The sequence below is a fragment of the Scyliorhinus torazame genome, chromosome 18 (assembly GCF_047496885.1).
Source record: "Scyliorhinus torazame isolate Kashiwa2021f chromosome 18, sScyTor2.1, whole genome shotgun sequence".
Taxonomy (NCBI): Eukaryota; Metazoa; Chordata; class Chondrichthyes; order Carcharhiniformes; family Scyliorhinidae; genus Scyliorhinus; species Scyliorhinus torazame.
The window spans coordinates 50,575,717-50,591,394 of NC_092724.1; the positions used below are offsets into that span (position 1 = coordinate 50,575,717).

At 45.9% G+C, this 15,678-nt stretch overlaps 1 protein-coding gene across 1 annotated transcript in view; it reads right to left on the reverse strand.

Moving 5' to 3' along the window:
- Nucleotides 1–8,245: 8,245 nt before the first annotated feature.
- The window catches only part of fsd1 (fibronectin type III and SPRY domain containing 1), a 61,695-nt gene continuing 54,262 nt past the window's right edge, over nt 8,246–15,678 (reverse strand). The window contains exons 12-13 of the mRNA XM_072482743.1: nt 13,338–13,426; nt 8,246–10,516 (exon numbers count right to left, since the gene is read on the reverse strand). Of these exons, the coding sequence (XP_072338844.1) occupies nt 10,406–10,516; nt 13,338–13,426 (200 nt within the window). The 3' untranslated portion in view covers nt 8,246–10,405. The remainder of the gene's footprint in view (nt 10,517–13,337; nt 13,427–15,678) is intronic.

Genomic DNA, 15,678 nt, shown 5'->3' on the forward strand with positions numbered 1-15,678 from the left:
CTGCAGTCCAAAGATGTGCAGGTTAGGTGGGGTTACGGGTTAGAGCAGGGGAGTGGGCCCAGGTACAGTGTTCTTTCAGAGGGTCGGTGCAGACTCGATGGGGCGAATGGCTTCCTTCTGCACTGTAGGAATTCCATGGTTCTAGGGAAGCTGGCCAGCTTTCCATGTCCCGCCCATACTGCTAGACTACCCATGTGCAGATGATTAACAGGGGTAACAAACCTCGAAAGGGGATTGACACCTCATCATGGGTGGACAAGAGGCCATGAAGAAGGTGTGGCAAGCAATCAAAATGGGCAGCATATTTCAGCAAACTGTCAAACTCAGAACATCACCTCTCAGCCTCCTGTAGAGCAGACAATGGAAGAGGAGACAAAAGAAGAACAAAGGAGGCTGACAATTGTTTAAAAGAAAAACCACAAAGACAGAAAAGGCCAAAGTCCAAACTAACTCCAAGAGGTAGCTGACCTAACAGGCACCCCCAGTTGCTTCTCGTCAGGTGAGGAAAGGCAAGGGAGTCGCCACCAGCAGAAAAATCAGCATGGTGCGCAGGATGGAAAGGAGGTAAAGGACACCCCCCCCCGCCTCCCCCTCCCCCCGATAATCCAATGTCACCCAGCTAGAACAACACTCCCGTGAGGGAGCAAGACTGTTATCTCAACCTTGCAAGGGTGCAACCGATTGTGAATGCAAAGGACATGCAGAAACACACAAAAGTTTGACAATTGCATAGACTTTCAGACTCGTAAATTGCACACTTTAAATGGGATTAAAAATTGTCTCCATTTATATGCTTAGCATTAAATCCTATACATAATGTGTTCCATCCTAGCTGGCCTATTGCTTCTGTGCAAGCGCAAAATTCTGACTTCCTCCCCTCCCACTATGGCTGGCAATGTCTGGGCCAACCATACTAGGCGGTGACTTCAACTGCATCATTGGCTGGATGATCTGGTAGGACCGACAGCAAACTCTAAGCTATGTCCAGATCCCTGATGAAAATGGTGTGGTGCTGGGGACAGGCTGGCAGAGGGGAAAATTCATATAGGTGGAAAACAGGACCAATCAAATAAGGCCCTGGCTGGAATCGATATTGGCCACCTGCCAGAACACTCATGTCAACACAAAAACTCATTATATGGATCTTTGTGATTACCTACTTACAGTAGTTATCACGTTTACACAAAAGATCAAAAAAGACCAGGCTATGAATATGTAACTTCGAGACAGCAGTGATCAACTTTACAGCCGATGTCAAGGAGATTTGCAGCATCAACGGTATTTTACTTTCGTACTGGAGTCTTGGTAAACTGACGGAAAAATTTGGATTTACCCAGAAATACTTATCAAGTGAGTTCCACATTAGCCAAGACTGATAGAAACGGAGCATGCCTGCTGTTTGTAGGTGCATCACCATAGCTAACTCTCATGTATCATGGAGGAGGGGGAAAGAGTGTGGAGAGGATGAGGAATGAAAGCTAAATCAGCTATCCACTCATTCAAGTGGAGGCATGGCCTGGGTGGGGAAGGAAGTAAAACCTGTGAATAGAACGGCAGGAGGAATTAAAATATGGCAATGCAAAATATCCTGGAGCCTTTTACAAATGAAACACCACTGATGAACCATACAGATCCATTCTTTGCAACATCACAGGTTTCAGACAGCATAGTTGTAGGAACATTATAGCAGTACTGTATATGTAGGAGTGAACATTACACAGAACTTGTGGGGATAACATTCCATGTTCACACTGAGGGGACCGTTCATCATGATGTGCGACACGACCACTATCCTAAATGAGATAGATACAAAAAACAGATCTAGCAGCTCAAAACTGGTCATTCATATGGCACCATGGGCCATGAGCAGCAGCAGAATTGTATTCCATCACAATCTGTAACCTTATGGCCCAACATATCCCTCACTTTACATTACATTACGCCAGAGGATCAACGCTGGTTCACGAGTGCAGAACATGCCGGGAGTGGTAGCAGTTGTATCTAAAATGTAGCTGACAACCTGATGAAGCTACAACACAGGACTACGTGCTTGTTAAAGACTGAACGAAGTGATCCCATAATCGATGGATCAGATCAAAGCTCTGCAGCCTTGCCACAGCCACTTGTGGATAGTGGCAGCAGCATACTGGCAGTGCCAGGGTGCCACCCTGCCCAGGGGGCAAGCACCTGGGTGCCTCTGATCTCCTGGGAGATCCCCATGAATGCCGTTCCCTCCGGTCCCCATTTGTGGAGACCACCACTGAACAGCGCTCACCCGAAGTGAAGGAGATTGGTCCCAACGCCTTGGTTACCTCAGAGAACTGCATATTACAGTGAACTAGATGTCTCGCCGCTCTAATATGTAGATTTGTCAAAAAGTGGTCCCGTCCACAATGGGCAGGCTTTACATCGCAACGTCTCACAAGATTGTGTTAGATCTCGCGAGGCGTAGTGAGGCAGGTAGATCTTGGGAGCGGAGACTCCCGTCATTTATCGGCCATATTGCACTGACCGGTAGATTGTGTCCTTAATTTTTCCCAGTATCTTTGGATTCGGCAAATTATCAAATCCTTTCTGAAAATCAGTGCATCCACCAGTTCATCTTTATCCACAGCATAAGTTACCTATTCAAATATATCTAATAAATTGGTTAAACATGATTTCCCTTTCACAAAATTATGTTGAAAATGCCTGATTACTTCCAAGTGCCCTGCTGTAACGTTTTTAAAATTTTTTTATTCTCCTCCTTTTTCACATTTTCTCCCACATTTACACCCATCAACAATAAGCAATAATCAGCAAGATATGTCAGTCCCCATAATAACAACGATCCCATCTACCCACCAACCCCCAAACCTCAACCCGCATGTTTACATAAACAAATGACAAAAAGGAATCAGGGATTACCTGTAGTCACCCTTAATCTTACACAGCTCCCCCCCCCCCCCCCCCCCCCCCCCCCGCCCCCCCACCCCAGGTCTCCAGCTCCTCCCGTCCACTGCCTCTTGTAAAACTCCTCCTCCCAACCTCGGTTCCTTCCCCCCAACTTTCCACCCCGGCTAGACCACTCGGACCCTGTTCTGCCAGGCTCCGATGGCCGCAGCCCCTCCCCCACCTCACTCCCGTTCACTGGCCGGCTTAAACCGGCCAGAGTGGAGGCCCCCGCCCGGGTCCCTTTCCCCCTTGCCCGGCCCTAGGAAAGCCCAAAGATCCCCTTTTAGCACACAAACCCCGCATATCCACCTACACCCCAAAGAGCCCTCATTTCGAGTGAAAGTCCCGTCCCTTCCCTTGTCCAAATATATACAACATTGGCTCCTTTAGCCTCTACACCCGCGCGCAGTGATACAAAAAAGAAGAAAATACAGTCATGAGGTTACATCGGCACATGGCCATTCCTCAATTTGTCAGTTCTGCCACAGTCCTTCTGCTTTCGCAAACTACTCCGCTGCCTCCGCCGTTCCAAAATAAAAGTCCCTGAGCTTGTAAGTCACCCTCAGCTTCGCTGGATATACAATGCCGCACCGCACCTTGCTAATGTACGGTGCCCTCTTCACCAGGTTGAAGGCAGCCCGCCTCCTCGCCAGCTCCACCGTAAAGTCCTGGTATACACGTATACCAGCTCCAGCCCACTGCACCACCCGCTTCTGCTTGGCCCAGCTCAGGACCTTCTCCTTCACACTGTACCTACGGAAGCACAGAGTCACTGCCCTTGGCGGCTCACTCGCCTTTGGTACAGGCCTCCACGACCGATGAGCCCGATCCAGTTCATATTGGGAGGGATCCTCCCCCTCCCCCAATAGTTTTGCCAGCATCGCGGCAAAATACTCAGTCGGCTTCGGTCCTTCAACTCCTTCGGGTAGCCCCACAATCCTCAAATTCTGTCGCCTGGATCTGTTTTCCAGGTCTTCCATTTTTCCTCGCAGATCCTTGTTAGTGTCCATCACCTTCCGCGTCTCCTTCCCCATCGAGGCAAGTTGATCACTGTGCTGCAATAACGTCTCCTCCACCGGGGAAACCGCCTCCTCCACCAGCACACTCAAAACCTCCCTCATCTCCTTCCTCCCCGTCTCCATGCATTTCGCAATCTGCGCCAACTGCTTTTCGAATTCCGCAGCCATCACCGTAGTCATTTCTTCAGCCGTAAGCAATGTGGCCTCCCCTGGTGCTCCAGCCTCCATTTTCCTTGGTGACCCTGCGGTGACCTTTCCACTCCCCGACAGACCTTCAGCTGTTTTTTTTACGGCCGTTTTTTTGCTCACCCTCGACATTTTTTTTTTTTTCTGTGCCTTCGCTGTGCCTCCTCAGTGCCTTCTCCCTGCTTCTGCCGCCTCCGTGGACCCTGGGACCGGGCTTAAAGCCCCAAAAATGCCGTTCCCGAACGGGAGCCCTCCATTGTGCAGCCGCCTCCCGCCCGCCGTCACCGGAAGTTCCTGCTGTAACGTTTTTAATAATAGCTTCTAACATTTTCCCATAACAGGTGTAAGCTAATATAAAAGCAAAATACTGTGGATGCTGGAAAATAGAAAATGCTGGAAAAACTCTGCAGGTCTGGCAACATCTTCAGAGAGAGAAAATTGAGTTAACATTTCAAGTCCACATGATACTTCTTCAGAGCTAAATAAGGTGTTAAGCTAACTGGCCTGTAGTTTCCGGTTTTCTATCTCCCTCGCTTTTTGAATAAAGGAGTTCTATTTGCTATTCTATTTGCAAATCGAATAGAACCTCCCCTGAATCTATGGAGTTTTTGGGAAATTAAAACCAACGTACCGACTATCTCCCCAGCCACTTCTTTTAAGACCCTCGGATGAAGTCCAGAGTCTGGGAAATTATCAGCCCGCAGCTCCAACTATGTGCTCAGGACTACTTTCCTGGTGATTGTAATTATTTGAGTTCCTCCCTCCCTTCTAGTTCCTGATTTGCAGCTATTTTTGGGATACCTGTTCAATTCATCTGCAGTCTCCTTATTTTCCAGTATTAATTCCCCAGATCCACTTTCTATTGGTCCAATTTATTAGCGCTATTCTTTTTAAAAAATATTTATAGAAACTCTTACTATAGAAACACTTACGATGTCTTTATATTTCTAGCCAACTTTCTTTCATATTCTAATGTTTCCTTCCTTATCAATCTTTCTTTTCTGTTTTTATATTCTATTCAATTTTCTGATCTGCCGCCCACCTTTGCAGTCAGAAATCCAAGAGAATGATCTGACTTGACCTCTTTGGTCTCCAGCATCAGAGATGCCAGGCTTCAGCCAATTCAATTCACTCCACGGGATATCACATGGGAGGAGAGTGCGAGAGGAGAGCAGCGAATCATGCAGTCAGCAGCACTGAGAGAGTGCGAGAGGAGGACACTGAGCTCGGCAGACGGTGGCACTGGGAGGAGAGTGCGAGAGGAGGTCACTGAGCCAAGCAGTCCGCAGCACTGAGAGGAGAGTGCGAGAGGAGTGCAGTCAGCCAGTGGGCTGCACAGTAGCATAGTGGTTAGCACAGTTGCTTCACCGCTCCAGAGTCCCAGGTTCGATTCCCGCTTGGGTCACTGTCTGTGCGGAGTCTGCACGTTCTCCCCGTGTCTGCGTGGGCTTCCTCCGGGTGCTCCAATTTCCTCCCACAGTCCAAAGACGTGCAGGTTAGGTGGATTGGCCATTCTAAATTGACCTTAATGCCCCCCCAAAAAAGGTTGGGTTACGGGGCAGATTGGAAGTGTGGACTTAAATGGGGTGCTCTTTCCAAGGGCCAGTGCAGACTTGATGGGCTGAATTGCCTCCTTCTGCACTGTAAATTCTATGATTTTATCAAGAAATAGTGGAGGTACTGGATACAACAAAGGCTCCTACATCATCCTAGCAGGAGTACTGAAGGTTTGTGCTCCAGAACTAGCTTCACCCCTAGCCAAGTTGTTCCAGTGCAGCTACAACATTGGCGTCCATCCAAAAAAATGGAAAATTACCAAGGTATATCTTGTCCGTAAAAGATAGGACAAATCCAATCACATGTTTCGTCATCCCATCAGTTTATAATCGCGATCATCAGCAAAGTGATGAAAGGTGTCGTCAACAGTGCTATCAGGTGGTATTTACTCACCAAAAACCTGCTTGTTACTGGCTTCCACCAGGGCTAATCAACTTCAGGCCTCATTACAGGTACAAACAATGACAAAAGAGCCTAGTTTCAGAGGCGAGGTGAGGGTCACTGCCCTTGACATCTAGATCGCATTTGACCAAGTGTGACATCAAGGACCCCAAGGAAAATTGACGTGAATGAGATTGAAGGGGAAAGGGATCCCATCACAAAGGCAGGTGGTTGGGATTGTTGCAGGCCAATCAATTCAGGCCTAGGATACCACTGCAGGCATTCCTCAAGGTAGGCCCAACCATCTTCAGCTGTGTCATCAATGGCTTTCCCCTCATCATAAGGTCAGAAGTGAGATGTTTGCCGATGATTTCATAGTGTTCAGTTCGATTGCAACTCCTCAGATATTGAAGTAGTCTGTGTCAGTACGCAACAGGACTTTGCAGGGATGCTGCAACTCACCATCGCCTTCTGAAGGGAAACTAGGGTTGGGCAATAAATGCTGGCCTAACCATAAATGGATTTTTAAAAAGCGAACTTTTGAGTTTGTGCTGATAAGTGGCAATTAGTATTTATAAGTTCTTGATTAATAAGAGGATCAGGGGTTATGGGGAGAAGCCAGGAGAATGGGGAGGAGAAACATATCAGCCATGATCGAATAGCGAGCAGAATCGATGGGTCAAATGACCTGATTGTGCTTCTATATCTTATGGTCTTATGGGTTCGATTCAGATCTTGTTTGACCACTTGTGTGGAGTTTGTACATGCTCCCCATGTCTGTGTGGGCTTCCTCCGGGTGCTCCAGTTTCCTCCCTCAATCCAAAGATGTGCAGGTTAGGTGGATTGGCTATGCTAAACAGCCCCTTAGTGTTCAAAGATTGGGTTGGGTTGCGGGGATAGGGCGTTCTTTTGGAGGGTTGATGCAGACTCGTTGGGCTGAATGGCCTCATTCTGCACTGAAGGGATTCTATATCCAGAGAATGGCAAGTAACCCTGTGTTTGCTAAATTTATTTATATGTGCTAAATTTATTTAAAAGTGGTTTTAAATCTGTGATGGGGTTTGCTTGATTGGAGATGGTGAAGGTATCAGAAGGTGATGGGGGACTAGAAACATTAACATAACTCTTTCTCTCTTCACGGATGCGGTCAGACCTATTCCAGAATTTTCTGTTATTACTTTTAATGCGTGCCGAGTCAGGAAGGGGAATACTTCCAGGTGTGACGTGCTGTCTAGCACTTCAATCATATTGCCATTATTGATTGTGAGCTTAGGTTACAAAGGCTGACTTTGTTTTTTGCAGGTTGAAGCAGCACTGCAAAGCCAATAGCCCAAGCAATGGACACACTGGTTGATACAGGCAACTAGGAGTTGAAACCAGGGCCACGGTTTAGTGGCATCCAGTAATGGCTAACTATCACAAGGCCAAAAACAGGATAAGCGCCGGAATCCGGAGCGCAATCTTTCCTGCCACCTGCCAATGACACGATCAGGTTCATGCCCATGATTAAATTTGGTAAAAAATGTGCTAATGTGATTAGCAGACAACTACAACCGCCTTCAGCGTATGCTCTCACCCATCCGACAGGACGTCACTATTGGTTTCCAAAAATGAAAAACAGTTGTGGTGACCATGCTGGAGACGCACAATGAGGTATACCCCCAGGTGGTGCTGGACATGGCTGGTCAGTGCCAACCTGACTGTGCCAGGGTGGGCAGGTCCTCTGGGGAGCCCCAATTTTGGTGGTGGGGGGGGGTTCTCCTTGTGTGTGTGTGTGTGTGTGTATGTGTGGGGGTCCACCCTAATGCCATCTCATCACGGGATTGGGTCGCCCCAATGTTTGCGTTGTGATGCAGATGGGTGCCACAATCCTTGCGTTATGGTAAGGGGTTCTCCATGTCCATGGGGGGAGATCAGGCGTTGCAGAGGGGGTTAGGCCCCTCCACTCCAGTTGGCTGAGAGATCCGCGTCAGTACTCTGAAATTACATCGAGTGCCATTAAATCAGGTAAGAAAAGGTATCTGTGAAGCTGGCGGGTTTCAAGCAGTTTTTCCTCGTCCGATCCAACACACTGTGCAATTTTTGCATTCCAGGATCGTGCAAAAGTAGACATGAACTACTGCTTTTTAAATGTGCATGGTTCAACACCAATACAAAACACAGTAATGCCGGTGCAATTAATTTTTAATACAATATTAAACATGAACGTGAGATGTCAATTTTTATATACATTCTATTGATCGGATGTCAAAGCCAATGTATTACTAAGGAAATTTCAAAGAGAATTTTACAAGTAAAAATAAATACTGCATTTAGGACCAGTCACAAAAAACTCCACAGCCCAAATTCCATTTCTGTCTAAAAGATTTAACCATGTAAACTTAATCCAGTAGAATACTTTCACTGTCATCACAATCCTCAACATAGCATAAAAGAGTCTGTCCAACAGTCAGCATTTCTCAGTTGCTCCTTACTGTTAAGGCATTTACTATCATTGTTTAAGAAGTCAAGGCCTCCTAGCACTTGTTTCATGTTGAAATCAAACTCTTTTTGCAAAGTGTTAACCCAGCTAAAATATTGGTACGAGCACAAACACCAACATGATCACATCACTGACTGTAAATTCAGCCCTTGTATAAATGCAGTTTCATTCATACCACACAGAGTGCACCACAAAATATCTGCTCCAAATAAGTAGTAAAATGCACAGAACACAGGTGAGGGGTAACTGAGACATGCCAATACGTGCATTGAACTCAACAAAATAGACTCCCCTTTATTTTGGCCCCTGCTCTGCCATCTATGGAGGTTTGGTATCCAGATGTATAGATAGCATATGCCAAATTTTCAGAATCGCTACAACATTCATCAATAGTGTTGAAAACCCCCATTGTATTAAAGCCTGCATTAGATTTCCTCTTCACCACATTCATAGAAACAGTTTTGTTAATTAATTATCTGAAAAGGGACAGACCCAAAATGGTTTAATACCCATTCTTTGTTTACTAGTATGTCAGAGAAGGCAAGATACATTAGCCCAGAGAAAGCTTGTAATCAATGTTGTGCATCAGTGTACAAAGTCCAACGCAGCAAGATCCCCATATTATATTTTACCTCTGGACCAGCTATTTTGCAGAGTGACCTTTTGCCCCAGTTATAAAAAAACAACAAGAGAGCTTGAAGAGCCTGTGCGGATGATGTGGTCAGTCAGCAAGAAACTTTTGAGAACCTCAACATTACTCATCCCACCCAAAATTACAAAAGAAGAACAAAAGAAGTAGCGGAGTGCAGTAATTTCACCCCCCCCCCCCCCCGGGCCTCATTGTTCTCCGCATGTTAAAATTGAGCCTCAGCTACTTCCCTCTTTTCTCCGATGGGCAAATCTGGAGCATTCTTAAAACAGGTTGGCGACCGAGAAGCATCCATCTTGTGAGGTGAAAACGAGCGCAAAGGGAGCTTGATTACGTACTGCACTCCGATAGTAATAGTGTCCACAAGGAAGCTCAAGTCTATAACATGTTCCTTTCCCAACTCGGGCAATAGCAGAGAAGATGCAACACAAGGGGGTAACATTTTAAAAATCTCATTAGCAACTGAAACAGAAAAAAGGTTGAGTTACTCACCCTAGGCATTGTACATGAGTTTGTTACACATCAGACTGTAGGCAAGCCAACATCCAATTTAATAAAGTGTGTGGTTAGAGAAATAGGATCGCTCCTTCAAGTCTCTTTAACAGAATTCCCGTGACCTTTAACTGGCTCAATTTTATAACTTGAGCCCCTAGGTAACCATTCTTATTTCCATCACTTCAAATGTCCTATGACCCCAACTAGAACAGAAAGAAACTTCTACAAGACTGGATGAAACAATAACATTATAAATCCAGATGCTGACGAACTCTCTAGGTTATGAGAGAAATGGGACAATAGAAAGTAACTTTGCATCATGAGATGCTTCCTATGATCAAAATATATTAAAATGTTGAGGTACCCTTAAGAGGGAGAATGGGACCATCGCATGAGATTCTAATAGAAATGTATGTGTAATAATCGACTATGATGAATACTTTCATTTTTAAAAACAAAACATTTCAAAATTATTATTGTTATCAGCTCTCCTCAGAAATAGAAACTGGGTCACAAGTTTCCATTTCTAAAAGAGTGCAAGACTCAATCATTTCAAATTTGAAAAGGCCAACTTTCCGCCCTCTGCTATTCAGAATCCTGTTGTTTTGGGTCTTCAGTTCCCTTCTCAAGGCAAGTTTCATGGATTATAGTCTTTGCTTTGTATGAGCTTGGTGCAGTTGAATGGAAGCTTGGTAATGATTTCTAGGTTAGGCTGGCGTTCGAGCTACTGGTCCCACTGTTGCGCTTCTGCAGCGATTTGACAGCACTCGGTACCTGAATTCCTGTTTGCACAACGAAGCTACCACACCAGACCTGAGGAAAAGGGAAAAACATGAGAGCACAAGCAACATTAACATTTGTCACTGGGTGCTGTGTGGAAGTGGGGGGGGGGGGGGGGGTTGTTGACGATAGCGGTGACCACAAAGCAGGAAGTACAGGAAAAAATGGTGGTGAGATCAAAGTCTGTTTTGAGAGGAAAGATAATAAGTTCAGAGAATTTCCGTGTACAAAAAGGTGGAGGTGGCAACCCAATCATCAGATAGACAAATTCAGGATGAAATTATTTGAACTGATCCCAGGTTCAATGAAGAGAAAGGAAAATTTCTGAGACTGGATTCTCCGATCGCCAACGGCAAATCGCGTTCGGCGATCGGCCGGAGAATCGATTTTTTAGCTGGAATCTGGGGTGGTGCCGTTTTTCCGATGCTAAACCCCCTCAAAAACAGAGTACTTGAAGAGTAGGCCACACACCGTCGGGACGGCCTCAGGATGTCAACCGAGACCCTCCCCCGATGCTCTGCCCCAAAGGGCTGAGACCCCGACAGCATGGGACCTATGTCCTCACAACTTTCGGGGACCTTGCGTGGTGGCTGCGGACTGTACCCAGTGCCACCACAGTCGGGGGGGCGGGGAAGAGCCGTTCTGCTGGCAGGGCAGCTGGTCCGGGCGTTGCAAGGGGGGCAATTATTGGCAGGCCGGGTCCGCGCGCAGCAGGCGCCATGCTGTACTGCGCGGCCGCTGCAATGCGCAGCCACGGACCCGGCCATTCTGCGCTCATACCCGCAGGTAAAGCCGGGGGCTTTATACGGCGCGGCTGCTAGCCCCCAATCGGGTGGAGGATCGGTGCGGGGGCGCCGCCGACTTTTTGGTCATAAGACCAGACGGATCCTGCGGACATAGCCACAGAATCGGAGAATCGAGCCCATGATCCCAAATTCACTAAAATGCTCCCTCAATACTCAGGTGAAAAAAAAGTTAGAAAGAATATTTTGAGAAAAGGTCAACTTCTCTGTCCCAATGGAAGCTCCCAATGAGCTTCAGCCTACTGCAGTGACAATGGTGGTGGGTTGGGAGCTGCTCCCCTGATTCATGTTGAGCTGCAACTTCAGACCACCTGGTGGGTTATGCAGGAGAAATTGCCTGAAGGACCCTCTCATTGGCCTATCTCCACTCACTCTTGCTCACACTTTTCTCAATTTATATTTTCTCATTTCACTGTACCTTGTTTGTATCAAATGAGGAGCAGTGCACTCTTGTCATTGGCACTGATGGCATGGTGGGCAATGAAATTAAAAAGAAGTCTTTGCATTTGCTGGCAGCATTTAGTCAGGTTGAAACTTCATGCTAAGCGGAGCTGCTGTTTTCTTTGTTCAGATAGTTTAAAATTAAACATGCGGTTAGGAATATTACCATGGCCATTACTTACCAGACATGAGGGAAGATGGTGGAGGCATGTCTGTAAACGTACTGGGATATTCCGTGGGTTATTCAGCCTTAGAGTTTGTATGAGTGTTGCCAAGGATTTTCTCATCCTTTGTAATCCCCCTTTCCCCAATTTCCAAGTTTTTAGTTTTGACTTTTATGCTTTTTTGGGGGAGTAATTCAAATCTTCTATGTTTTGAAAAAAACTCACTTTGAGAATTATTATTATTATTAATTTTTTTTAAAAGGGGCAATTTAGCGTGGCCAATCCACCAACCCTGGACATCTTTGGGTTGTGTGGGTGCGACCCTTGCAGACACGGGGTGAATGTGCAAACCCCACACGGACAGTGACCGGAGCCGGGATTGAACCCAAGTTATCGGCGCCGTGAGGCTTACTGAGAAAACGTAGAAGTATTTTTACCAACTGCATAGGCCAAGTGACCTGGTCTCTGCAAAATTGATGTTTGCTAAGTATACAATCCCAAATTTAATCTGCAAATGTACAACTTGACGAGGAAACACCTTGCCATTAAAATAGAAAATGTTTAAGCTGAAATGTTAATAATTCAGAGGAAACAATCATTCAAAGCAACTGCTTGAGCAATTCTAGTTTCAGGTATGGTTGTTGTTCTTTACAATAGGATGCATTAATAAGAATGCATCTGAAGAGAAAAACTCACCTAGAGTGGATATTTGTAATTTCTAGGTACAAGGCCGAATAAGGTGAGATATTGAGAATTGCATTTACTAAAAAACAAAGTGTTGGGTTAATTCACTTTGGGAAATAACACTTCACATTCTTGAACTTTGCAATATTCAGATCTCTTTCTGGCAGCTGTCAAATTAATTACTAACAGTAGACTTATATTTTATTGATGGGTCTGGGTGTAGGTGCAACTGGTGGGAGAGGTCAGTTTTGGTACCCAGTGAAATGCAACTCCTGGGTCCACTTGCCTTTTGCGAATGTTTCTGCCGTATTCATGCCGTATTGTCCTGAATGTTGTAATGAGCCTTTAAGTAATAACAGCATGTCATCATGAGAAGGGAAGTGACATGTGATTCAGTCTCAGTTTCACTCTGGCCTGTAAGCAGAGCGCAAGGCACACAGCTCTCCTGCTGTCTTCAAAAGCTGACTGATGATGGTTTAACCTGAGGATCACCATGCCTTAGGCGAGGGGCAAGGTTGAGAAAGTGAGGCCTTCATGAATAACCTCAGCTGGTACGGGATTGAACCCGCACTGTTGGTGTACACAATAAGCAACTTTTGAGCTCAACAATCTGAAGCCATCTGACCATGCAGGAAGTACTCAGAGCATCGAGCTGATAATAGGTTCATGTACTTTGGTCACCTTTCTATTTTAACTCAACTCAGACAATATTCATATGGAGCAAGCAGGTTGAAGAACGAGCATTGAAGCAACACAACTCACCATAAAGGCAGGAAGGACCGGCTGTGTGAACTTTGTCTTAAACGAATGAATCAGCTGCTTAGTTTTGGCATTGTAGAATGCCAGGAGACCTAAAACAACACAAGGAAAAGTTTGACTAATTGTCGGAATTAAAATGACCATCTCCCCAACTTTGGGACTCAAACTACTGCGGATTTTACTCCCTTTGATATGATCGCTGAGAGACGGAGAGGAATGGAGTACAATAATCATCAGTATTGTACCCCACTTACCACTCCACGATGACCCGTTCAACCCATTTACTGCCCATCTTCCATCTCGGCCCACATGGAACACATCCTGAGCAAGACCCAACAGCAAATAGTCTTTGGATCACGGAATGGGAAACGCAAGAGGGGCAGCACGGTAGCATTGTGGATAGCACAATTGCTTCACAGCTCCAGGGTCCCAGGTTCGATTCCGGCTTGGGTCACTGTCTGTGCGGAGTCTGCACATCCTCCCCGTGTGTGCGTGGGTTTCCTCCGGGTGCTCCGGTTTCCTCCCACAGTCCAAAGATGTGCAGGTTAGGTGGATTGGCCATGATAAATTGCCCTTAGTGTCCAAAATTGCCCTTCGTGTTGGGTGGGGTTACTGGGTTATGGGGATAGGGTGGAGGTGTTGACCTTGGGTAGGGTGCTCTTTCCAAGAGCCGGTGCAGACTCGATGGGCCGAATGGCCTCCTTCTGCACTGTAAATTCTATGATACTACCAAGTACCTAATGACAAACCCGATTTGTCAAATGGCTTCAAACTACCACAGCCAGAGGGGCCCTTGCTAAATAGGTGCAGGGCAGGCCAAGTCCGTGTGCAGCCAAGCTCCACTGTTGGGACCTCTGTATAAACCCCTAATGAGACCTCTGTATAAACCCCTAATAAACTTATGCAGAGACACTGATCAATGGCACCACTGACTAATCAACTTAAACTCAGTAAATGAGGCAACTGACGCCTGGCTTTGGGGATTTGCATTTGCTAACAAAATTATCTGCTAGTTTTTCAATTCCACTGCTCAAAGCACCAACCTCGCTTCCCTCCCTGCCCCCCAGCCCCACATGACCTCCCAACAGCAATAAAACCACATCTCATCATGTTCTAACTACACTGATGAGTGCTCTACATTGACCAAAAGGCACAGAATGCTCTGAAATACATCACTGCACCGTCCATAATGCTGTCTACAACAGCCAGTATTTAGGTATTTGCCTTTTCCCACACCTTCAGCCGCATTACCTTTATATTATGAATTGCTACCTAACTTAAAGTAGCCGACACACAACAGGGTGCAGCCACATGGGAGAGTTGAAGCTGAGTCACCAGCTTCAGTTACTGGTAAGTACTCATTATCGGCCTTCCAGTTAGTGCTTGTTTTTCAAAATCATACATTTCCTGGAGTTCTTAATACGTCAATATCCGATCTACAAGGGTCAACTAAATGTCCATGAGCCAAGGACATATTCAAAATGGAGCACGAGACAGGGGGAAGAAATAAAAGGTACTGTCTGAGTCTAAATTACACAATGTCATTCACATTGCAAAAATATTGAAAAGTTTTTATTTATACAGTGACTGAGCATGTCCAGAGTACATCTCAAAGCGCTTCGCCACTAAATGGTTACTTTTCACATGCACTTATTACGTAGCCAATTTTCACAAAGCATAAGCATTTCTTTATATGGTGCCACAGGATATTTTACATACACCCGAACAAGCAGACTAAGGGCAACATCTAGACTCAAATCCAAACAGATTGTTGGGATCACACTCTTCTGACTCATATCTGTGGAACTCTGTGCCGCAGAAGGCTGTGGAGGCCAAATTACTGAGTGTCTTTAAGACAGAGATAAATAGGTTCTTGCTTAATAAAAGGATCAGGGGTTATGGGTTATGGCAGGCGAATGGGGATGAGAAAATAACCACCATAATTGAATGACGGAGCAGACTCAATGGGCCGAATGGTCTAATTTTGCTCCTAGGTCTTATAGTCAGGCAGGCTAAAGCTAGTTCCTTTTGGGAAGAGGGCTACTGGCTACTGCATTTATGCAGCCCGAGTTAGCACCAAGTAGTAATCTCACTCGGATGCCATTTGAGGGTTGTGGGAAATGGAGAAAGATATCACAACTGAGCAGTGGAGTGGTGTCGACCGAGGTCAGGTTAAGGCATTTGCTGGGTCACAGGAACCATTGTCTGGCTGTGCTAATATCCGAGCTGATCAATGCTGTCCCAGATTTCGAAACTGGAAATAGTTACATTCCTCAGCATTGAGCTTTCATCTGGAAAAATACACAAAAGCAAATGCACCACAAACCCATGCTTCATTGGCTAG